General features: G+C 43.4%; 1 protein-coding gene across 2 annotated transcripts in view; it reads right to left on the bottom strand.

Moving 5' to 3' along the window:
• SPRYD3 (SPRY domain containing 3) overlaps positions 1–26,042 on the bottom strand; it is an 80,035-nt gene that overhangs the window by 16,057 nt on the left and 37,936 nt on the right. For both annotated transcript variants that reach the window (XM_077483894.1, XM_077483893.1), the window contains 3 exons: positions 2,233–2,368; positions 1,969–2,154; positions 1,731–1,880 (listed from right to left, as the gene is read on the bottom strand). In XM_077483894.1, coding sequence (XP_077340020.1) covers positions 1,731–1,880; positions 1,969–2,154; positions 2,233–2,368 — 472 coding nt within the window. The remainder of the gene's footprint in view (positions 1–1,730; positions 1,881–1,968; positions 2,155–2,232; positions 2,369–26,042) is intronic.

Genomic DNA, 26,042 nt, shown 5'->3' with positions numbered 1-26,042 from the left:
GTGCTGTGTGTGGTGAACAGATGAACTCGGGTGTGTTATTTGGATATACTGTATTTAATCGGCTTATACCACACACCTTAACTTTAAAAAGGAAGTCTCAGGAAAAAAAAATAAAAATCTTACATTTTAAATAAAGACATGTGAAGCAAAATAAGGGTCAGTGCCCATCTGCAGCCCCCAGCGTTTTGCCATGAATTCAGCCCCCAGCGTATTGCCATGAATGCAGCCCCCAGCGTATTGCCAGGAATGCAGCCCCCAGCGTATTGCCAGGAATGCAGCCCCCAGCGTATTGCCAGGAATGCAGCCCCCAGCGTATTGCCAGGAATGCAGCCCCCAGCGTATTGCCAGGAATGCAGCCCCCAGCGTATTGCCAGGAATGCAGCCCCCAGCGTATTGCCAGGAATGCAGCCCCCAGCGTATTGCCAGGAATGCAGCCCCCAGCGTATTGCCAGGAATGCAGCCCCCAGCGTATTGCCAGGAATGCAGCCCCCAGCGTATTGCCAGGAATGCAGCCCCCAGCGTATTGCCAGGAATGCAGCCCCCACATTGCCAGGAATGCAGCCCCCACATTGCCAGGAATGCAGCCCCCACATTGCCAGGAATGCAGCCCCCATATTGCCATGAATGTAGCCCCCACATTGCCAGGAATGCAGCCCCCACATTGCCAGGAATGCAGCCCCCACATTGCCAGGAATGCAGCCCCCACATTGCCAGGAATGCAGCCCCCATATTGCCATGAATGTAGCCCCCACATTGCCATGAATGCAGCCCACACATTGCCATGAATGCAGCCCCCATATTGCCATGAATGCAGCCCACACATTGCCAGGAATGCAGCCCCCACATTGCCAGGAATGCAGCCCCCATATTGCCATGAATGTAGCCCCCATATTGCTATGAATGCAGCCCACACATTGCCATGAATGCAGCCCCATATTGCCATGAATGCAGCCCACACATTTCCATGAATGCAGCCCCCACATTGCCAGGAATGCAGCCCCCATATTGCCATGAATGTAGCCCCCATATTGCTATGAATGCAGCCCACACATTGCCATGAATGCAGCCCCATATTGCCATGAATGCAGCCCACACATTTCCATGAATGCAGCCCACACATTTCCATGAATGCAGACTCACCATTGCCATCAGTGCAGCCTGATTCATGTCCCTCTGCAGCGTTGGAGGAGACAGGGAGGGGGGCGGGACGAGCACCAACAGACATACAGGAGAAACTCCCGTTTCTATCGACGGCCTCTTTAATTGAAAGTCCCGCCTCCTGTGATGGACAAAACGGTTGTCCAATGGCAGCACAGGACGGGACTTCCTTTTACACAGGATGCTGTCCTGTATCCACGGCACTCGTCCTGCCCCCTCCATGGCAGCCAGCATATCTATCTTTTGTGGCCCCCGGCGATTGGGGATTCGTTGGGGGCCACAAAAGATAGATATGTGAACATGACCAGACGGGCCGTCCGAAACCGGAACGCGGGCCGCGATTGGCCCGCAGGCTGGACTTTGGACATGCCTGTCCTATATACTCCTACAGAAGTATTTAACAAGGTCCATTTAAACTGGTGGTCCCGCAGAGCAGTACAGACCTGGCAGGATACTGAACCCTGCCCTATTCCACCTAAAACATAGAAAACCTTTTAAGTGCAGTCACTCAGAAAACATAAAAAAGGACCAATGATATTTGCACTTGAAATTCTTAACAGAATGAGCCATACCTTTCTTGCAAGCCCCAAAGCTATGTAACACTTTTCTCCTGGGTCCACAATCTCCACTTCAAAGTAATGACTGCGAGTGCTAAGAGAGCGCCGAGCCTGGGCCAGACCCACATCTATAATACTTTTACCCTTTCCAACATACTCCAGGAGCTGCAGACAAGAACACGTGGAGGTGAGAGGCCAAGTTGCACTGATGCAATTACAGTAAAAGTCATTACAGGTAACACAAGGGCCTTACAGTGCCAGATACTCTAACATCATGAAGCCTGCCCCATTCGTCCTCGTAACTGTCCACCATCATGATGCTGTCATCGTCCTCGCTAAGCTCTGCGTTTAGATGAAGACGAACTTCCTCCCCTAGAGAGTGCATGCCCACTGCTGGGAAAAGACCATCAGGAGATAATGGCATCACAGTGCTGCCAACCTATAAGACAGATTAGGAAACACTGTAACAAACGTTCATCACAAAATATAAGAGTATACGCCAAGCTCTCTAGCTTACCCTTTTCCCATTCTTCGTGAAGAAAATCTGAGCAGTTTGGACATGGAAAGAGCTGGGTTCTATACCACAACCTATCCGGTCCCCTGAACTGCACTTTGTTCCAAACTGTCGGCCTTTTGTTCGCCCGTTATACAACCTAAGAAGAAAACCAGGGTTAATAGTAGTATCTGCAGCTATAGAGAGTTTCCAGTAAATACTGCAAGTGTTACCATATAGTGTTACTGGTTACTAACTCAAACCTATTCAAGATGTACATTTTTCCATCATAGGAAAAAGTGACCAGCAAGTTGCCAAGACCGTTCATTTCAGACTTAAATCATCCAAAAAGATTTTATGGGCATTTAACATATTTATGTATGCATTAACAACATGTAAAAGCCATGCCATCTTAGATGTAATATCAACAGATTTTATATCTATACACATTATTATATAAAAAAACATATACACATTATATATATATATATATATATATATATATATATATATATACATATATACATATACATATACACACATATACATATATATATATACACACACACACACACACAGTTGTGCTTGTAAGTTTACATACCCTGGAAGAATGCATGATTTTTTTTTTTGCCCATTTTTCAGAGACTATGAATAAGAAAACAAACAATTTTCACTCATGGTTAGTGTTTGCCTGAAGCCATTTTATTACAAATCAACTGGGTTTAAGCTTTTTAAATAATAATGACAACAGAAACTACCCAAATGACCCTGATCAAAAGTGTACAAACCCTGGTGATTGTGGCCTGATAACATGCACACAAGTTAACACAAAGGGGTTTGAATGGCTATTAAAGGTAACCATCCTCACCTGTGATCGGTTTGCTTGTAATTAGTGTGTGTATATAAAAGGTCAATGAGTTTCTGGACTCCTGGCAGACCCTTGCATCTTTCATCCAGTGCTGCACTGTCGTTTCTGGATTCTAAGTCATAGGGAAAGCAAAAGAATTGTCAAAGGATCTACGGGAAAAGGTAGTTGAACTGTAAAAAACAGGAAAGGGATACAAAAAGATATCCAAGGAATTGAGAATGCCAATCAGCAGTGTTCAAACTCTAATCAAGAAGTGGAAAATGTGAGGTTCTGTTGAATTCAAATCAGGTCAAGTAGACCAACTAAAATTTCAGACACAACTGCCATGAAAATTGTTCAGGATGCAAACACAAACCCACAAAACTTCAGGTGAAATACAGGACTCTGAAAACAAGTGGTGTGGCTGTTTCAAGATGCACAAAAAGGAGGCATTTGAAGAAAGATGGGCTGCATGATCAAGTCGCCAGAAGAAAGCCATTCCTACGCGAATGCCACAAAGTATCCAGCGTTCAATATGCCAAACAGCACAGAGACAAGCCTCAAACCTTCTGGCACAAAGTCATTTGGAGTGACGAGACCAAAATTGAGCTTTTTGGCCACAACCATAAACGCTACATTTGAAGAGGAGTCAACAAGGCCTATGGTGAAAGGTACACCATTCCTACTGTGAAACACTGAGGTAGATCACTGATGTTTTGGGGATGTGTGACCTACAACGGCACAGGAAATTTGGTCAAAATTTATGACAAGATGAATGCAGTATGATGTTATCAAGAAATACTGGAGGAACATTTGCATTCATCAGGCAGGAAGCTGCACATGGGACATACTTGGACATTCCAACATGACAATGATCCAAAACACAAGGCCAAGTCGAATTGTCATTGGCTACAGCAGAATAAAATGAAGGTTCTGGAGTGGCCATCTCAGTCTCCTGACCTCAAAATCATTGAGCCACTCTGGGGAGATCTCAAATGTGTAGTTCATGCAAGACAGCCCAAGAATTTACAGGAACTGGAGGCTTTTTGCCAAGAGGAATGGGCAGCTCTACCATCTGAGAAGATAAAGAGCCTCATCCACAAATAGTGCAAAAGGCTTCAAGCTGTCATTGATGTTAAAGGGGGCAACACGATATTAAGAACTGGGGTATGTAAGCTTTTGATCAGGGTCATTTGGGTTTCTGTTGTCATTATGATTTAAAAAGAGTAAACACAGTTGACTGATAATAAATGGCTTCAGACAAACACTAATCATGATTGAAAGAAAGGTTTTTGTGTTATCCTTGGAAAAATTGAAAAATGGCCAAGAAATCATAAATTCTGCCAGGGTATGTAAAATTATGAGCACAACTGTAATACACTTCAGTGTAGACTAATTTTTTATTTTTTTTTTAAAAGCCCATGGCATGCAAAACACACCCAAAAAACTTCCACCCGGTGCATAAAAAAAAGTGCACACACATAAAGAGTGAAACACTAAAAAGTGCAGACGGGTGCCTGATGTCCTCCAAAAGAAGGACGATACCCTGATCCACCAGGGCGTTAGGCTCCAGACAGGGACTGAGGTACCAGACTCAACAAGTGGTCTCCCAGACAAAACCGGGAGACCTCCTTTCCCCGGGAGGACTGCCGAAACAGAACCTCCTAGGTACTTGGTACTATGGGGACTTCCCCGAAGGTAGGCCCCCCTCAATGGAGATTGGACCAAGCCAGAAGGCCTATGTCCGCTCTCCCTCAAGACGTTTAGGATTGGTCCGAGGACCGACACCCTACTAATCAAAACGTGCAGTGACAGACCGTGATAAAACACACAAATAAAATAAATTAAAAGTGAGGAAAGGGATAGTGAAGAGGAGAGTGAAAAGTGGCCATTGTGCAATACAATGACCGGCCCTCCGGCCAGGAATCAAAAATTCCTCTGGTCCTAGCCAAAAGGCCGGGCCCTAGAGGCAGGTGTAAAAAAGCGTGTATCTGGTGACGTGACCTAGGTGCCGAATATCAAAGTGCATAGCACAGTGAGTATAAGGCACCCCTGGACTGCCACTCCAGGGGCACATCACCATGGGCTTTTCAACAAAAGCATCCCCGACAGTCCAGCCCAGACCACGACAGCCCCCACCACAGCCAGAAAGGCATGGAGATCAGCGAGCTTGGTGAAACCCTTTGCCATCAGGTCAAACCCTCACTCCCGTCACTCCTACCTAATTATATTCGAAAGGTACAGGCCGCCCCCCTGCTGGAACAGGAGAGCTAAGCGTTCCCTCCCGAAAAACTGACTGGAGCTAAAGCTGCCACAATCCAAGCCGGTCTGCCAGGGTCCCCTCCCCTGGCGCCGACCAGTGGTTCTCCACCCCCATCAGAAGGCTTCCCTTTCGGCTACGAACCGCTCCGGGTCACCTTTACACCAACAGGCTTTGCATAGCAACCGCCACCCCTGCTCCACCTCGCCGTAGAACAGGGACGGAAGCAAGCGCCACCTATTGGTAACTGATAAGAACAGATACTACACTTGATCTTAGCCAAAAGGTGTAGACTAATTAACATAGCAATGGAGGTCATTGAAGATATTCTTAAAAGACAAGCCTATGTTAATTTTAACACTGTGGCAGTAAATGCTTTAATTAAAAGGAGTTATTGAGACAATGTAATATTCATAATGATCAGATAAAACATAAAAAGTCTTCAAAAAAAGGCAGAAAAGCCAAGATGGCCAATATTGTATGCAGATTATTGAAAATGAAAGACTTTACTATAGCGAAAGGAGGACCATGGTGTACTGAGAGAAAGAAATTATTGAAGCAGGTACCAAGTGTAACTAAGAATATATTAACAATGGTTGCAAATAGGGTTGTACCGATACTAGTATCGGTACCGAGCATTTGAGTACTTGCTCCGATGCTTCACCTGATACCTGGACAGTCAGGTTGATCAGTGTGGAGGGAGAGTTACAAACACTAATCACCCTGTATAGATTTCTATGAAGCCTGACAGCCATTTCATCGCTTCTCTCCCCCCATCCCCCCTTTCAGCTGCTTTCGTGAAATCTACACAGCGGTGATCAGTGCCTGTAACTGCCCCCAAAGCCACACCGATCACCGCTGACTGTCCCTGTATCCTCCTCCAGTCCCCCTCAGCTCTGCTGTCCCCCTCCGTTCTGAATTTCAATAAATAATAAAAATTAAATTAAATTGTAAAAAATAAAATAAAGCACTGACACTGTCTATCCCCCCCCCCCCTTAAAAAAAGAAAGCATTGTAAAAAAAAAAAAAAAAATAATAATAATAATAATAATAATAATAATAATAAAATTGTAAAAACAAAAAAAAACTACTGACACACGGGTATCTGCGAGTATTTGAAAAAAAGTATCAGTACTTGTACCTGGACCTAAAAAAAAGTGGTATTGGGACAACCCTAGTTGCAAAGGCAGATGCAGATATTCGTGATCACATTGAAAAATTAGTGACTGAGAAATGTGCATTGGAACAGAAAATGTATGAATTACAGGGAATGTGTAAACAAAGAGAAAGTTGCATTACCTCTTTGAATCAGAGAGGCTGAGAAGGAGCGTATTAGAATACCGCTTAGGAAGGAGTTATATGAAGCCCAGTCTGCCTTTATGGAGTTATCCTCCACACATGCTCAGTGCTTAGCAAAGATAGAGGCTTTGGAACAACATGTAGAGCCAAATGGTAGTGTTGCTGCAAGTGATGTTGCTATGGTGGGAATTAAAGAGGAAGTAAACCCTGATGAGTTTACTTCCTCTTTGATTCCCTGCAAAGGTAAAGCATAATGGACTACTATGCATCGCATAGTAGTCCATTATGTGTCACTTACCTGACACAGGAACTAGCAAAGTCACCGCTGTCCCCTGTAGTCAGGAGCATCCATCTTCTCGGTGGGTCTCGCTGCTCCGCCGCTGTCATTCGGCGAAGCCGCAATGACGTTACTCCCACGCATGCGCACAGGAGCTGGCACTCGCGGCATACCGCCGCTGACAGCGGCGCGCTCAGTGCACCGCTGTCTATGGCGCATGCCCTCCGTGGTTTGTAAGGGTTTACAACCACTTTAATGTTGGAGATCTGAATGAGGAGTATTTAAATAAAAGTGAGGTAACTGCGCTTGAAAGTGAATCAGGAGTTGAAACAGGGGAGACTTCTGATGAGTCCATTGCTAGTGAATTCTCAGACAACGAAAGTGTAAAATCTGTTCATTCCAAATCATAGTACTGTTATGCTACAATGTGAGTACCCAGCGCCATATGCTCAGAGAAGGGCCTATGCAGGGAGACCAGTGCTCAAGAGTTTTGTTTGTAAAAAGAGGGGGGGGGGGGACACAAGTTTAGAAGGGAGTTTCAGAGATTGTTTCTTCATGTTTGGAATATTAGAGGACCTTGATATATTTTTAGTGTTTTCAAGCCTTTAGATTTTTTTTTTATTTCTGTTATGATTATGGTTTTTGTAAAAAAAAAAAATATATAACTTTTTTTTTCTTTACATTTTTTTTTTTGAAACTTTTTACAATTTTTATTTATTCATTTATTTTATTTTTGTTTTGTTCAGGTGGAAAAATTGTTAGGTTTAGTCCACCTGAAAAGGGGTGTAATTGGCAATTAGCAGCTGAATACATTTTGTTTAACCACTTAAGGACCGAGCCTGTTTTTCAGACTCGGTTTCAGACTTCAGAATTACTTAGAACCCCCAAACATTAAAATATTGTTTTTTTTCTAACACCCTGGAGAATAAAATGGCGGTCGTTGCAATACTTTTTTTCACACCGTATTTGCGCAACGGTCTTACAAGCGCATTTTTTTGGGGAAAAAATTCCCTTTTTTGAATAAAAAAAATAACAGTAAAATTAGCCCAATTTTTTTTTTTAGATTGTGAAAGATAATGTTATGCCAAGTAAATTGATACTTAACATGTCACGCTTCAAAATTGCACCTGCTCGTGGAATGGCATCAAACTTTTGCCCTCAAAAATCTCCATGAGCGACATTTAATAAATTCTACAGGTTGCATGTTTTGGGTTACAGCAGAGGTGTATGGCTAGAATTATTGTTCTCGCTCTACCGATCGCAGCAATACCTCACATGTGTGGTTTGACTACCAATTTCATGTATGCGTTCGCTTCTGCACGCAAGCTCGTCGGGACGGAGTGTTTTTTTTTTTTTTTTAAATCTTATTTATTTTACTTGATTTTATTTATTGTTGCATTGTTTTAAACAAAAACAAAAAAAAATTGAATGTAAACATCCCTTGTAATAGAAAAAAGCATGACAGGTCCTCTTAAATATGAGATCTGGGGTCAAAAAGTCCTCAGGTGTCATATTTGGACTTAAATGTAATAAAAAAAAAATCATTTGAAAAAAATGTTCCTTTAAGAGGTATGGGTGTAAGTGACGTTTTGACATCGCTTCCGCCCTCCTATGGTATAGAGACGAGTGGGGGCCATCTTAGCCTCACTCGTCTCCATAACCAGCATAGAAAAGAACCCGATCGACCTCCGCCGATACCGATGGCTCAGGTGAGAGGCGGAGGGCATGGGAAAGCGGCGAGAGGGGGGTTGCACCTCTCCCGCGGCCGATCTTGCGGCGAACCCACCGCAGAGACCACCACTATCATACACATGACCGGCGCCTGCAGGGATAGATATCTTGGTTGTGGCAGCAGCTGCTGCCGTTACCTAGATATCCCTCTTCAAAAAATGGACGTACATCGTCGTGCGCTGTAAAGTGGTTAAGAGTCAGTTCACACCGAGTGCTGGTTCACACTAATACGATGCCAGACATCGCATGTAATTCGCAGCGCCACTGCTGTTCACATTACATGTGATGTCTGCCCGATGCAATGTCAGCCATACAGATAGTATGGCTGATATTGCACCGCATTTGGTCCAAACACGCACAGGATTTTTCTGTTCGGACCAGAATCGTATCGCATGTGTCTTCACACCTAAGCGATCCGATTCATGTCCAAACTGTCAGTTCGCAGTGCGATATGCGAGCTGAAATGGGGGTGTCATTAACATATAATGACACTCCCCAGCAGTTCACATATGGCAGTGTGAACTGCCGTGTGTGTCGGGTGCGATGCGGGAACCCGCAGTTGATTCGCAGGGTTCTCGCATTGCACTAGTGTGAACTGGCACTGAGGTAGCACGACTTGCAGCGTGACTGCTTCAGGCGACCTGCATCCGACTTCAGCGGCGGCTTGCAAAATGACTTCTGTATAGAAGTCAATGCAAGTCGCCTGAAGTAGCCCCAAAAGTATTACAGGAACCCTTTTCTAAATCGGAGCGACTTGTGTCGCTCCTATTAGAACAGTTCCATTGTACAGAATGGAGCACGACTTGTCAGGCGGCTAAGTCACCTGACAAGTTGCCCCAGTGTGAACCGAGTCTAAGACAAGAGTTGGTAGGAAGCCATTCTAGCCACTGGAGTTCCTTTTTTTCTTTGTTTTTTTCTTTATTTATTTTTTATTCATGTGGGAAAAGTTCCAAAAGGTTTAGGCTTTGTCAACCTGAAAGGGGTGTTCGTGTATAGGTCTCAAGGTACAGATAAATGCACAGATTTTTATTAGCGTTTAAAAAACAAACAAACGTGAATGTTGCTTCTCAAAAATTCTAATTTTAATTTCTGCTTATACCATTGGGATCCATTTTAGAGTGGGCTCAGCCTAAATAAATCATGGTTGTTTTGAGAATTTGTTTAGAGTTGCAGAAGCCTGGAATACGAAGTTCCTGGGTTCCAAGGAGGGAACTATAAGTAAGCATAGCAAACGAGTAGATATTATAGATAAGAATTCGATTCTTCTCTTCTTTTATACTTCCAGAGTCCTGGAGGAGCGAGACTGGAGAGGTTTCCAGAACAGAGAAGAAAGTTGTTTGTTTATCTGGTTGGCAGTTTGCCACACCACACCACACCACACCACAAATTTGTTCTGATAAACATTCAGGAGGGAAGGGACAAAAAAATATTCAGATTAATACTTACAAATATGAGGTTTCTTTTTTTATGGACAATTTAGCGCTAATTCTGGATCTGAAAGACTTTCCACAGCAACAAGACTTGTGAAACATTTTCTTAGAGTCTCTCCTGTCATTTATGAATGCAAACGTACTGTGAATACAAGTGCAATGAGTTGGAGGTTGGGGAAGGAATATAACCTATCCAATCCTTCAGAACAAGAAATGTAAATTATTATTTATTTATTTATTTTTTAATGGAGGGAGAAATTGAAAGAATGAAAGGTTTTTAATGTGTGACATGTATTGACATAACTGAATTAATATGGCGCAGGTACCCAGGAGGCTGGTATTTATGCATAGTGAGATGTCTGTTGGGCGGCCAGACATATCAATGGGGTGAAAATGTACTTGTAGGGGTGGCATCTCAATCTTAGCAGTCCTACAGAGAGGTTCTCGGTTACTGGACACGTGGGACACCAGAGCTGGATATAGGGGAGATACGTCTGGGAGATACGTCTGGTTGGTGCGGACACAGAAGGAATTCAGGATGCTTATTTCTGAGTGGTAACCAAAAGAGGAGGGATGTATTCAGCAATATTTGGGGGGTGGTAAATAGGAGCTGGGACGGTGTTAATGGAGTGGAAAATCGGTCTACTGAGGAACAAACTCTCAGCCATATCTTCAGACAGTAAACGGGGCTTGGTTACTCAGAGAGATTGGTGGCACCCTTAATAACATTCAAAGTCATAAATACCCAGGTTAAAGTGGCTCCGGGTTTTGTCAACCATGTTAAGCGATTGGTAGAGTGTGAGGGTACAGGAATCGGTCATGGGCTCTGGCATGCACACAGGGGCAAGCAGAGGTATCAGCAAACTTCAATCTGATTGTACAGTCTCTGTATGAGGGGCAGTGGCCTTATGAATTAGCATCACAGCTCAGTAAGATTTTGCCAAAACATATCTCTTACACTAATCCAAGGTGGTGGTCGAATGCCTGGATGCGCTGTGCTTGTTTGGAGTATGAGAGGCATTATGCTTCCTCATTGATCCCATATACAGAAGCGCAGACTCAGTCTGTGTAGTCTGTGGTATCAATGGGCTTACTGACTGGGGAATCTGCCTTGTTGCATCTGAGGCTAAAATTATCTACGTGATCAGAGAGGATGGAAGCTGGAGGCAGGTTGATATTTTCTTCTGTCAGAGGCATGACCATGATGTCCTTTGTCTGCCACGTCAATATTTCACTCTGGGTTCTGGATGAAGAGATCAATGCTGGGAAGGAAGCACCTGGGCATTATTTGGGACATAGACAAGTTTGGTCTTTGTCCTAAAGGATACCGCTGTAACGTTAGTCATGGAACTAGGGTGTTCCTTGAACCTAACAATAGGTAGAGGCGATTGATATACCCTGGGGATGGTCTCTGAAATCAAGGCACAGGGATGGAATTTTCTGGTTTGTCATTGTTTCAGGTTTATATGTGTTAGACTCAAAATTTATATTAGGAAGCGCTCACATCTATCTATGCAATTTGAGGGACGTATTGACGGTAAGGTCTCTTCACACAAGTTAGAGGCTTTGCTGCCAATTCAGAGCCCTGAAATACCACCGACATGCCAAAATTGCGATAGGAAAGGCTATTGTGAGCAAGCCTGCCTAGTCCTGACCCGTATTTACAGTAAACAGTTAGAGGAGGTTAGGAGCGGGATGCGTCATTTGATGGGTTACGTATATAAGTATATAATATAGTGGTGGGTTGATTTATGTTATGGTATAGTGTGACATATGTGTATTTTAGGTTAGTAATATGGGTAAGGCCTCCTTGAGATGCTGTATCTGAAAGCTGGCGAAAATATTGCTCTTAATGCGTGTGCTGGTGAATGGCGAGTGAATGGACACTCCTTGCCTGTAAAGCACCCCGTCGTGAAGATACCAGAAAGGAGAACACACAGAATGGTGATGGAAGCTGTCGCGGAAGAACGATGGTGGTGTGTCATTCAGTGGGAAAGCGGCACATGTTGGGAAGCACAACACGTCAAGACCATTCTGGACTGTTACATGGGAGCTTTTTCTGAAGCACATGTTGAGAGGCGCAACACCTTAAGACAGTTATGGACTGTTCCATAGGAGCCGTGTCTGAAGGAGGGCGATATGTGCCCTTTAGGCATAAAGCGGCTGGTTGGAATGCAACATGATTTTATATCATATTTCTGGAGTTTTTCTGGTTGATACAACCAAGCCTTTGCTTTCTTGGGGGCTGTCTGGAATTTGACAAGTTGCACATCAAAGCTTGGTAGCATATCAGATTATTCATCTGAAAGAAGCAAAGGCTGAACAAAAGCTTGGCTCTTATCGGTCTGGTGTAATAACGCTATGCAAGCGAGCTTCAAGAGCGCTATGACTGGAAGGATGATTGATGAAGGTGGGTTACAGAGATCAAAGGCATTAAAGATTGACCAGGATACATAGACATGATACATGGACAATGTTGCCCCTAGAGGCTTGGGGTTGGGTCTGCACGGTGTATGATTGAAGTATAAAAAAGGGGTGAACGAGTCAAAGAGCTCTCGCTCTACCATTTTGAGCCTCATGGCTCTCTATCATCTTCAGCCCAGCTGAGGAGATCATGCGATCAAAGCATCTTTGATGTTCTTGTGTTATATGTTCTATTGTTATATGCTGTCATTTCTTCCTTTAGTATCTTCATGTTATTTTTTTCCAAGAAAATAGGAAAATGCTAAGACATTTTATGAAGCAGTGTGTTAGTTTTCATAACACAATAATAAAAAGTTGGCTATCAAGAGTAGCATGTGATCAGAGTTTTAACAGACTAGCTAATTATAGGAGTAGACAAATAAATACATTTATTGGAAAATATTTTGTTTAAAAGTTATTTCAAATTTCAGTTTCTAAAAATGAAGCAGTTTATTTTCTGGTGTACGCCAAGACTGGTATTGTGTGGTCCTTGGGGTTTCTAAAGCCAGATCCGTTGGTCTCGTGTTCCAGGACTTGGGTATTTCCACCAAGAAGCTGCTTCCCAATAGGGTGTCCAGACTTTGTCACATTTTGTTGGCAGCTGTGGGATGCTTTTTTTGTGCCTGGAACATGCAAACCACCAACAGGGCCTTGACGGATGATCTTTGCTACTCCAGCCTTAAGCGAAGCACACTCAAGGATCTGCTGGAATCAAGGAGACAGTAGTAAAGGCCCTGCTCTGAATCTTTGCCAGGGTGGGTTTCCCCTCAGGAGATTATCTCAGACCAAGGAACTCCGTTTACTGCGGACCTAACCCAGCAGTTGTGGAAGCTGTGGAATTAAGCCTATACACAGCTCTCCCTACCACCCCCAGACTAATGGACTATGTGAGTGGTTCAATGGAATGCTAAAGCAATTGCTGCGGACTATTGCAACTTCTCACCAGGATTGGGAGAAATTTTTGCCGCACCTCCTGATCGCTTACAGGGAAGTGCCGCAAGAACCTACAGGGGTTCAGCTGAGTTATTGTATGGGAGACAGGTGAGGGGGCCACTAGATCTACTTAGAGCCCATTGGGAAGGAGGTGTAGGGGCTGAAGAGAATTCTGTGGTAGGGTACATACTAGCGCTCAGGGACCGGCTGAAGGACCTCACGGACTCCGTACGCAACTTCTTTGCAGGTTGTGGAAACCTTGCAAAAAGATCTGAACAAATTAATGGGGTGGGCAACTACATGGCAAACGAGGTTAAATGTAGAAAAATGTAAAATAATGCATTTGGGTGCCAAAAATATGAATGCAATCTATACACTGGGGGAGAGGGGAGAACCTCTGAGGGAATCTAGGATGGAAAAGGACCTGGGGTTCCTAGTAGATTACAGGCTCAGCAATGGTATGCAATGTCAAGCTTTGCCTAACAAAGCAAACAGAATATTGGCATGAATTAAAAAGGGGATTCATTCCAGAGATAAAACGATAATTCTCCCGCTCTACAAGACACTGGTCCGGCCGTACCTAGCGTATGCTGTCCAGTTCTGGGCTCCAGTCCTCAGGAAGGATGTACTGGAAATGGACCAGGTACAAAGAAATGCAACAAAGCTAATAAAGGGTCTGGAGGAGATTAGTGATTAGGAAAGGTTGCAAGCACTGAACTTATTCTCTCTGGAGAAGACACGCTTGAGAGGGGCTACGATTTCAATTTACAAACACCGTACTGATGACCCCACAATAGGGATAAAACTTTTTCACGGAAGGGAGTAAAACGAGACTCGTGGCCACTCATTAAAATTAAAAGAAAAGAGCTTTAATCTTAAACTACGTAGAGGGTTCTTTACTGTAAGAGCGGCAAGGATGTGGAATTCCCTTTCACAGTGGCTAGCATCGATAGTTTCAAGAAGCTATTAGATAAGCGCCTGAACGACCACAACATACAGGCATATACAAGGTAATCCAGACATATAAATCACACACACAGGTTTTTTTCAACCTCCCCTACTAGGTAACCTTCAGACCACACAGGGGTGGCAGAAGTGGTAGTATAATCGTACCGCCTGGAATCCCACCTTGGCTGTAGGGCATAACGTTCTTGCCCTCAAGCCTACCAAGTGAGACAAATTACAGGCCTCTTGGCAGGGACCCTACAAGGTAAGGCAGCAAATGTGACACTACCTACCTGGTAGCGAAGTGCTCAGATGAAAGTCCAGCGGACCTTCCATGTGAACATGCTCAAAGCGTACCGAGAGGCCTGAGGAGATAACTGCCATATGTGCTCCAGCCGGGGAAGATACCAAGAACCTTCCCCTGCCAAAGCTACCAGTGAGATGGGGACAGAGCAGGTGTAGAGACAGTGAGGTTAGTCAGGCAGCTAGGGCTGGAGTAGCAGGATCTGGCCAGGCTGGTCCTATGACAGCATCAGGAAAGGTTTTCCACCAATTCTGGATACACTACTAGGACAGTGCACAGAGTAGAGTCAGTGAGAGAAGGTACGAGGCAGGAGATAAAGGACATGGTCAATTTAGGAGTCATCAAGCCCTCCAACAGCCCATGGGTACCCCAGTAGTGTTAGTGCCAAAGCGGGATGGTACTATCCGCTTCTGTTTAGATTACCGCCGACTAAATGACTGATAGGAAATTACTTCGGGCGATGCAGTCTAACTACCCTTGACCTATGCAAAGGTTACTGGCAGATTCCTCTGGACCCAGAATCAGTTTCAAAGTCAGCATTCATCACCCCCTTTGGCTTGTACCAGTCTAAGGCCATGCCATTTGGAATGAAAAATGTGGAGACGTTTCAGAGGATGGTAGATCAAGTCCTCGATGGTCTTCAGGATTACGCCTGTGCATACCTGGATGACATTGCGATCTACAGCGATACCTGGGAGGAACATCTACTCCACCTGGGTACTGCATTAGACTGCATCAAGACTGCGGGACCAACATTAAAGTCTGAGAAATGTAGCATAGGAATGTCTGAGGTTCAGTACCTCAAGCAGGCTGTCAGCAACAGCGTCCTGAATCAGCTAAAAGCAGAGGCCGTTGCCCACCCCAGGACAAAAACCCAGGTCTTGGCATTCCTAGGCACTGCAGGATATTATAGAAGGTTTGTTCCCGATTATAGCATAATAGCTAAACCCTTGACTGACTTGACTAGAAAGAATCTTCCCCGCCAGGTCCTGTGGTCCCTAGAGTGTGAAAAGGCTTTCCATCGCCTGGTCTCTGCCCCAGTAGCTGCTCGTGACCCAAACGTTTTTGTGTACATGCAGATGCTTCTACCTTGGGGTTGGGAGCAGTCCTAAGCCAAGTGGGAGCCGATGGCAGTGAGCACCCTGTTGTCTACATGAAATCGCAAGCTACTACCGCAGGAGGTGGGGTATGCAGCCAGAGAAAAAGAAAGAAGTTTTGGAGCTGGTGTGGGCCTTGAAAAAACCTCAGCCGTATCTCTACGGACGATCCTTCACAGTGCTCATGGACCAAAACCCTTTGATCTGGTTAAATAGAGTATCCGGGGACAACAGACACTTATTGAGATGGAGTCTTGCCCTGCAGCCCTACAACTTTACTGTGCAGCACAGGCTGAGCCGACAAAACGGCGACGCAGATGGGGTTTTTCCCAGCAAACTGAACTTTGCTGTAGTACTGCTCCCGGACATCCCCAAGCTGACCCCCGTATTGGATCTAGCCGGGACTGCTGGACTATGGAACGGGGGGGTGTTGTTGGGTTTAGTATTATCTCAGACTTTGAGTTACAGGAGAAGAACCATAGCCTGGAGAACTCTCTTATGTGTTCTTCAGTTATCCAGAGCTTGTCGCTACGCTAATTGCTTGTGGCTTCTTATGAAAGTTAGTCCTATGGGAGGAGCCAGACTGTCTAAAGGAGGTCATTGTAATAATAGGACTAGCTCTATTGTATAAGGTGACCTTTGTCTGAGATAATGAGAGTAGCCCTTATCTGATGGTTTGCTGTATAAATTCAGTGCATTTCTCAAAAAATAAAGCTGTTCATTTTCTGGTGTACTCCAAGACTGGTGTTGTCTGGCCCTCGGGGTTTCTATAGCCAAATCCATTGGTCTCATGTTCCAGGACTTGGAAAGCAGCTTCTTGGCAGAAATACCGAACAGGATGTGTGGCCTTCATAACTTTTTTGAAATGCGTTTTTCTGTGACAAAGTGATTCGCATTTTAATGAGCGAAATAAGCATTTGACACTTCGCAAAACATGACTTCGTACTTGGTGGCAAGACCCTTGTTGGCAAAAGAGGTCAGACGTTTCTTGTAGTTAGCCACCAGGTTTGCAAGCATCGCAGGAGGGATTTTTTTTTCCCCCCACTTCTCTTTGCAGATCCTCTCCAAATCATTAAGGTTTTGAGGCTGACGTTTGCCAACTTGAACCTTCAGCTCCCTCCACATATTTTCAATGGGATTAAGGTCCAGAGATGGGCTAGGCCACCCCAGGACCTTAAAGTTCTTCTTCTGGAGCCCCTCCTTTGTTGCCTTGGCCATGATTTGTGTTATTGTCATGCTGGAAGACCAATTCTCAATGCCCTGGCTGAGGGAAGGAGGTTCATGGCCCCATCCATTGTCCCATTGATGCAGTAAAGCTGTCCTGTCCCCTTAGCAGAAAAATACCCCTGAAGCATAATGTTATACACCTCCATGTTTGATGGCGGGGATGGTGTTCTTGGGGTCATAGGTAGCATTTCTCCTCGTAAACATGATTTTGGTCTCATCTGACGGCAACACTTTCACCCAGTTCTCATCTAAATCATTCAGATGTTCGTTACTTCAGGATGGGCCTGTGCATGTGCTTTCTTGAGCAGGAGAATGCTGTAGGATTTCAGTCCTCCACAAGGCGAGATCTTGCATGGAACCCCAGACCGAGGGAGATTGACAGTTATTTTGCGGTTTCTTCCATTTGCGAATAATCACAATTGTTGTCCCCCTCTTACTAAGCTGCTTGGCGATGGTCTTGTAGCCCATTCCAGCGTGTGTAGGTCTACAATTCTTGTCCCCGTCATCCTTGGACAGCTCTTTGGTCTTGGCCATGGTGGAGAGCTTGGATTCTGATTGACTGCTTCTGTGGACAAGTGTATTTTATACAGGTAACAACTTGAAATTAGGAGCACTCCCTTTAAGAGAAGTGCTCCTAATCTTAGCTTGTTACCTGTATAGAAGACACCTGGAAGCCATAAATCGTGCTGATTAATAGTGGATAAAATACTTATTTCACTCTCTAAAACGTAAATCACTTTATACCTTTTTTGAAATGCATTTTTCTGGATATTTTTGTTATTCTGTCTCACTGTTAAAATAAACCTACCATTAAAATTATAGACGGACCGTTTCTTTGTAAATGGGCAAACAATCAGCAGGCGATCAAATATTGTACTTTTTTTTTCCCTGCATTGTAAATGGAGAAAACCAGTCACTCTTCTGTTTAGATATAAATCACATACAGCACACTGAACATGGACCAGAAAGGAGAGAGTTGTCCGAGGAGTTTAGAAAGTAAATTTACAGACCAGCATATCAAAGATAAAGCCTGTAACACCATCTTCAAGCAGCTTGATTTACCTGTGACTAAGGAGTGACCGAGGGGGGATTCCTACCACTTGGCTGCAAGGCTTATGCCTTAAAAGGACAAAGTAGCCTACTCTTGGGATTTATGTTTTTGATGAGAGCCAGTCTATATATCAGCTACTGGAAGTTTGTATACAGAATACATTAGACAGTTACTCCGGTTCCTGTGCAGTGGTGTGTTTTCTACCATATGATCACACACATTTTTCAGCATATCTTCCTGCCTTGCTAAGCATGTCCAATCCACCCCCAGCCATCTACTAGAGAATTTGCTATGCAATACGGCAGTGTATACTCTATTGGGCATACCTTGATATTCACTAATCTAAATTTACTACAGCTGGCTGGCTCCTGTTGCCAGTAGTAGTGACTGGGTTCTCCCAGTTTCAGGGGAGTCACGCTTCTCCTGTGTCTTCCTCCCCTGGGATGTCCCCTATGTCCGCCCCCATGGTCGTATATCATACTCTTCTCTGCGTCCGTAGGTACACTTCAAACCTGAGACAGCTGGAGCAGTTTGCTTAATAAGAGCAGGCCAAACTACTTGTTGGCAGTTACAGAGGTCTCACCGAGAGCTCCAGAAAATCACTAGTCACTAGCAGTGATTGCTAGCAGTTGTGTAACTAAATATTAGGTTGAGGGTTCCATCATTTTTGTCTATGCCATTTTCATTTGTATTAGTCGAGTCAAAATTCAAAAAGGCAAAGACTGATATTTATTAAATGGACTTTTGTCAGTTTACTTTTCTGGGTTCTTTATTTGTGAAGAGTACCAACAAATCTGTCAAATGAGATCGTATTTTATAAAATATCACAATTATCTAAACAATATATTTTTAAATCAGAATCTGCAACGTGTACAAAATACTAGCATTCATATTTTTATGCCTCCCTAAAAGGGGAGTGTCCCATCATCCTCACACAACTACTTTACAACCTTAGCAATATGGACAGGTGATCCCAATCACCCTTTGGGATGATGTTCTCAGGATTCCTGCAAACACCCAACTGTCACACCACACATAAAACCAGAATCAGTATTCTATAGTGCTCAATGGCAAAATAAAAAGCTCTGCGACAGGCCACAGTCTAAATGACGGTCACAAGTTTGAGAGATTGAAGGAATTTCTGTGCACACAGATTAATATACAGGATTTATATAGCACCATCAGTTTACATAGTGCTTGACAATATAAAAAAAAGGGACAGTACAGTTGCAATAAAATACAGGGCCCTGCTCATAAGAGCTTACAATCTAAGAGGGTAGGGCAAGCACTACAAAAAGGTTATAACTCCTGGGGATGAGCTGATGCAAGTGGGGGAAACAAAAAAAAAACAAAAAAAAAAAAAAGGAAGGAGGATTAGTTGGAGGCGCGATAAGCTTTCCTGAGGAGATGAGTTTTTAGGGATTGCCTAAAAGGCAGTCAGAGTAGGAGGCAGCCTGACAGAATTCCAGAGGATGGGAGAGGCTCTGGAGAAGTCCTGGAGAGGAGGAGACAAGGGAGCCTGAGAGCAGGAGGTCTCGAGGAGCAGAGAGGACAGTTTGGGTGATATTTGGAGACAAGATTGGTGACGTAGCTGGGGACAGAATTGCAAATGGCTTTGAATGCTGTAGTTAGTATGTTGAATTAAATTTGCTGGGTAATCAGAAGCCAGTGTAGTGATTAGGGAAGGGGTGGCAGACACTGAGTAGTTGGTAAGGTGGACAAGTCTTGCAGCAGCATTCGTGATAGACTGATGGCCTTTGGAGAGGTAGGCCTATGAGAAGGGAGTTTCAAATAGCCAAAGGCAAGAGATAACAAGGTAATGAATGTGTAGCTTGGTGGTTGCTTTGGTTAAAAAGGGGTAGACTTTAGAGATGTTCTGAAGATGAAGTCTACAAGCTTTTGAGAATTGGATTTGGGGTAAACAGGATAGGTCAGAGTCTAGGATTACCTCTAGTACCTTGGCGTGAAGGGAGGGCTTGATGGTTGCATTATTGATTTTGATGGAAGTCATGGAGGGGGGGCAAGGGCAGGGAAGTTATCAGCTCAGTTTTATAGAGATTTAGTTTAAGAAAGTGGTGCGACATCCATGCTATATATCAGTAATGCAAGAAGAGACAAGATAGGTTTGGGTCTCATTGGTGTAGAGATGGCACTGGAAGGATATCAAGTGCCCAAGAGAGAGGAGGTGTACATAGAAGTGTGAAGTGGCCCAAGAACAGAGCCTTGGAGGACCCTGATAGAAAGAAAGTGGAGAGAAGGAGACAGAGTTGTAGTGGAACACGGAGGCCCCTTTCACACTTGTGCAGATTGTCCTGTAAACTGGGACTTCAAAGTCACGACAAGTCGTTCCCCACGTTTTTCAATGTGTACCATTCATATCTGTGCGACTTCAAAATAGTCGCAGCACTACTTTGGTCCGACTGATGCGATTTGAGGTCCACAGACTTCAGGTTTACACAGGCATTGCTTAAAGTTGCATCAAAATCATGGTAAAATTGTGGCAAAAAAAACTGCAGCAAAATCAGTGTGAAAGGGGCCTGAAGGAGCGCTGTGATAGGTAGGAGGAGAACCAGGATATGCTCTATCCTAATGTTGTGAGGATGCAACATATCACCTCCTCACCACCTGTCAAAACACACTTGCTTTTTAGGGGAGCAGCAGTTCTTGCCTTCTCAATAAACTCTCCAATAAAGCCTCCAAGATTCTGCTCGAATCTTGGAGGCTTTATTGGAGAGTTTGAGAAGGCAAGAACTGCTGCTCCCCTAAAAAGCAAGTGTGTTCGACAGGTGGTGAGGTGATATGTTGCATCCTCACAACATTTTGGGTAAACACATGACGCAGGAGGTCAAAGAAGGAGGAGCCGGATAAGCTGAGCTGTTGAATTACTTTAATGCTTCTGTTGTAACATTAAATAGAGGTGTGTATCTATCACAGGGTGGTATCTGTGGATACACTAAAAAGTCAAAAAAAAAAAAAAAAAAAAAACAAACAGTTGCCACGTCCTAATCATAACTTCAATAAAAAAAAATAAGGGAGAAGGAAAGGGGGAAAAGGATAAACCTTCCCATAAAAAGACCTCAAGGAAAAAGTGTTGGTTCTATTGGACTTTTTAGGCAAAAATGAAAAACAAATTCAAAAGTGTTATTTAAAAAAAAAAAAACTAAAATTTAGAACAAAGACAAAAGGAGGGGGTTTGTAAAAACATATCAAGTACTACTTAATATCCTGTCAAGATTAGTACAGTCTACACAATTCATATTTCCATATATATCCAAAAATTAACAGTTTATGCATTAATACAGGGAGTAAATGAGACAGAAAATCAGGTATAAAACTAAAACTTAAATATGTTCTGGCACTCTACATGTTTCGCGTTTTTGAATAACGCTTCCTCAGGAGCTTTAACAATTTTGTTTCTTCATGGGTACACCCCAAGAGAGATGTGCCGGGGGGAGAGGGAAGGTAAAAAGGAAGTGTTTTTCCGAATAGATAAAACAACCAATGTTCACTTCAGGGAACCACTTTGATCTATACAAGAGCCTGCGATTTAGCATAAAGGCTTCAGGTACTATGTGGTGTGAAGTGGCCAAGAGAGCACAGGAAGGGGTTCTGGTGCCCCGTATTCTTTAGATTTAAGTGGTAACTTCTAGCGGTGTCTTAATGCAAGTAGAATAAGGACAGGCTCTCCCAAAATGGTCCAAGGTGAAAAGGGGATCCTTGTAACCCCTATAGTGTTTCGCCTGGTGCAGAGGTGGGACCGTTGTATGCTAGGTTTATAAAATGCTTTATAAGTAGGGGTGCACCAAATGTAAATTTTGGTACCGAAAATGAAGGATATACTAGGCCGAAAAGGACAATTAAAAAAAAAAAAAAAAAAAACTTTTTTTGATAGATCAAATTCGACTTTAATGATCATGAACTTAATGAACAACAAAATACAATTCAGTAATGTAAAATAAGTAAAAAAGAGGGGACGGGGTGTTTGGGACTTTACATGAGGCAGCGAATGGGTAGGTTCATCTGCCTCCATCCCTATTATGTGGAACAAATTGCAACAACGTGAAAATTTGGGACTTTATATGAAGCACAGCTTAAGAGCATAAAAAGATAGAATCACATGATCATGGACTCCAGAAGCATGAGCATTAACTCAAAAAGATAACATAGTATAATTGGATATAAGCTAGACAATTTATTTACATGATGTTGGCATAAATCATAACAAAAATAAAAAAAATATACTGATAAAAATTTATAAAAATATATACCAATAAAAACCAATCTATGGGTAATAGAAACATTGGTACATGGTAGAATAAAATAATTACTTTATTTTAATTTAAAATAAAAGTACTTTATTTAAAAAGTAACCCACATAAATTGGACACAGAAAATAAAATACAAAATTAAAGAAACGTACAGTACATATGCTGCACAATAATAAAAATAAAAACAGGCATAATATAAAATGCCAAAGGCTAAGAGCCTCTATGTTTGAGTAGACATATGGTATTTGCACTGTGTTTATTGTTCAAAAATAGAAGAACCATAAAACAAGACAGAGGGCGCACGGGCTATTATAACAATCATACTACTAAGCCTTCAGGTCAGTTGTATCAAAGCTTGTTGAAGTAAAACATCAGCTTCCAGTCCACAATACATCATTCACATCACATGTTGGGTTTTCCAGTCATCTCACTCCCATTAACAAGCAAAACGTGTTTCAAGGACTTGTCACTTCCTTAGAGCCAGAGCTCAGTGGAGAGGCAAGGCCTCAAAACACGTTAGCCTGTTGGGTTTTCCAGTTGTCCTACATGTGATGTGGGAAAAATAAATAAAATAAAAATGAAATAAAGAAAAAAGAAAGCACTCAAAATGGGCTCATCCATAAAAATATGGAGAAAGAAAGAAAAAGGGAAAACCTATGGTCAGACTTAACCACTTCCCAACCGGCACACACCTATGTACTTCAGCAAAATGGCACGGACAGGTGAATGGGCGTACAGGTACGTCCCTTTAAATTTGCCGCCATGCCATCACGCCCGACGGGACCTCCGCGAGTCCGATCGTGGGTCCCGCAGACTCGATCGCCACAGGGATAACCGCGATCGTCTCACGGGAGGAAGAACGGGGAGATGCTAAAGTAAACAAGCATCTGCCTGTTCTGCCTAGCAACAGTGAGGCCGCGTACACACGCGGGGACTGTTCGCCCAACTTTGTCCGTCAAACAGTCCGCTCAAAATTAGCATGGACGGACATGGCCACACACGACGAACGAACAGTTTGCTGAAACCGTGCGCGATGACGTGAACGGCACGAAAAATACGACGTTCTATACACTGCATTATAACTTTCGGCATGTAAATCCTTTCTGAGCATGCGCGGAACTTAGTTTGACGAACAAGCCTACACACGAGGGGACTGTTCGCTGAAACTTTGTTTCAGCGGACAGTTTTTCGGAATTTCCGAAAAACCTTGTTCAGCGGACTGTTCGCTGAAACTGTCCGCTGAAAGCCCACACACGAGCGGACTGTTTGCCGAAACACTGTTCAGCGGACAAAGTTGGGCGAACAGTCCCCGCGCGTGTACGCGGCCTGACACTGATCTCTGCTCCCAGTGACTGGAACAGAGATCAGTGATGTGTAAAACACAGCCACGCCGCCCACGGTTAGCAACACGCTCGTAGGACACACTTAACCCCCACAATGCCACCTAGTGGTTAACTCCTTCACTGCCATTTACGCAGGAATCATTGCGTTTGTATAGCACAGATTGCTGCATAAAGGACAATGGTCCCAAAAATGTCCGATGTGTCTGCCATGTCGTCGCAGTCCCAAGAGGAAAAAAATAAAAAAAATAGCTGATCGCCATCTCTTGTATTAAAAAAAAAAAAAAAAAAAAAAGGAGGATAAAAATGCCATAAACTATCCTCTATTTTGTAAACAGTATAACTTTTGCACAAACCAATCAATAGCTTGTGATTTTTTTTTTTACCAAAAATATGTAGAAGAATACGCATCGGCCTAAACTGAGGGGGAAAAAAAAAAAAAAATAAGTTTGTTTTTTATACATTTTTGGGGGATATTATAGCAAAAAGTAGGGGGGGGGGGAATTAAATAAAATAAAAAAATAAATAAAAAAGGGATGTAAAATTTGTTTGGGAGCCAAGTCGCACGACCGTGCAATTGTCATTTAAAGCGACGCAGTGCAGAATCGCAAAAAGTGGCCTGGTCGTTGGCCAGCAAAATGGTCCGGGGCTTATGTGGTTAAAGGCACAACAAACAATGAAAATATACAATATTAGCATTTATTGAAATCTACATTTAATAGAAAAACAAAAAAAACACAGGGACATGAAAGAAAATTATATATATATATATACACATACACACACACCTATGTGTCTTGTACACTTCTTCAGGACACATTTGGGGTTCAGTAGTTGCAAGGAAGAGAAAGGGGTCTCTATCTTGCACAAGGAGTCACATATTAATCAATCTGTGATCAAAAAAGTAGTTTCCAACAGAGGAAAAAAACAGGGTGCCGCAATTAGGTCAGAGCAAATCACAAGCCGGGGACACCTAGGAGCCACCTGTAAACCAGTGACCAAGTATGATATTTTCAGACAGGGGATGCCATATGAATGAATGACTTGTATAGCGCTACCAATGCGAACTGAATTGCCTAAGGGCGCTTTTTGCCACTGGTGTCCATCTACGGTATATAGCGTGGCCCTTTGTAAGCGTGTCGGGACCCCATGTGGCAAACACATACAATACACACATATTTGGCCAATTTTTCGTCAGGATCTAATTAACCTACCAGCATGTCTTTGGAGCGTGTGAGGAAACCGGAGTACCTGGAGGAAACCCACGCAGGCACAGGGAGAGCATGCAAGCTCCAGGCAGATGGTGTCGTGGTCGGGATTTGAACCAGCGACCCTATTGCTGCTAGGTGAAAGTGCTAGCCACTTCACCACCATGCTGCCCACTCTTCCTAGTGTGTCCTGCTCTCTCCAAGGGGATTTTCGTTATATTATCTTTATCTATCCTGCATGAGCTTAGACCTGGATTCACTACAGTTCTCTCCCTAAGGTGTCAGTGCACTGCATGTGTGATAAAACTGTATGTATGTATCTGCAGCTACATACATAGCCATACACTATACTGCACGGTGTTCTGGGTATGGGCGGAGACTTCCTAGAACAAAGTCTACAGAAGTGGCGCACAGCCAATCATAGCAAGCTTTAGACTAGTCTGTGTTCCGGGAAGTCTCCGCCCATACCCGGAAACAGTGTGGTATACTGTATGTAGCCAGCCACCGATGCATATAGTTTCGCACATGGAGAGGGCTGACAGCTTAGGGAGAGACATAGTTTGGCCCAACAAACTATGTAGTTCAAAAGCTGGAGGAGTTCTTAAAATTGAAAAAGTGCAAAAAAAAAAATAAAAAAATAAAAATTGTACAACTAAAAATTAACAACCGACAAAATAGCAAAGGGCCTGCCACCCTACCCTTTCTTTCCATTTTGTTATGTCTGTAGTAAACTAAAAATGTATTTCAAAGTATGGAAGTCTCAACTTTACAGTCCACTGTAATTGGTAGGCAATTATAGTGCAAAAGTGACAAAACTAGACCATTCGAACATAGTAAAATGGACTGTGCTACTGCTTTCTAATTTCAGTAAAAGTGCAGATTTCACTTTAAGAACAAAAGTTGTTCAGCTTTTTCACAGGAGAGAGACGGTTCTTTTCATAAAGAATATTAGATGCTAGACTGAATATCCTCTCACTCTCTGTACTGGTGCTTGGGGCACATAAATATCTGCATGCAAACTGTGTAAGCAAAAGGAAAACGCTGTTTGTTGATGCACCAGTACTCAAGGGGATTGTCGCTTCTGGTAATAGGCTGTTCAGCTAAATAACTCTCCAGGTGTTGGATAGGTGCAGTTTTAGCACTGCTATAGCCCG

This window comes from Lithobates pipiens, unplaced genomic scaffold (assembly GCF_037356315.1).
Source record: "Lithobates pipiens isolate NorthernLeopardFrog02 unplaced genomic scaffold, aLitPip1_a1.2 Scaffold_16, whole genome shotgun sequence".
Lineage (NCBI taxonomy): Eukaryota > Metazoa > Chordata > Amphibia > Anura > Ranidae > Lithobates > Lithobates pipiens.
Note: the sequence above shows the minus strand (reverse complement) of the source record. Positions and strands in the feature narration are given on the sequence as shown.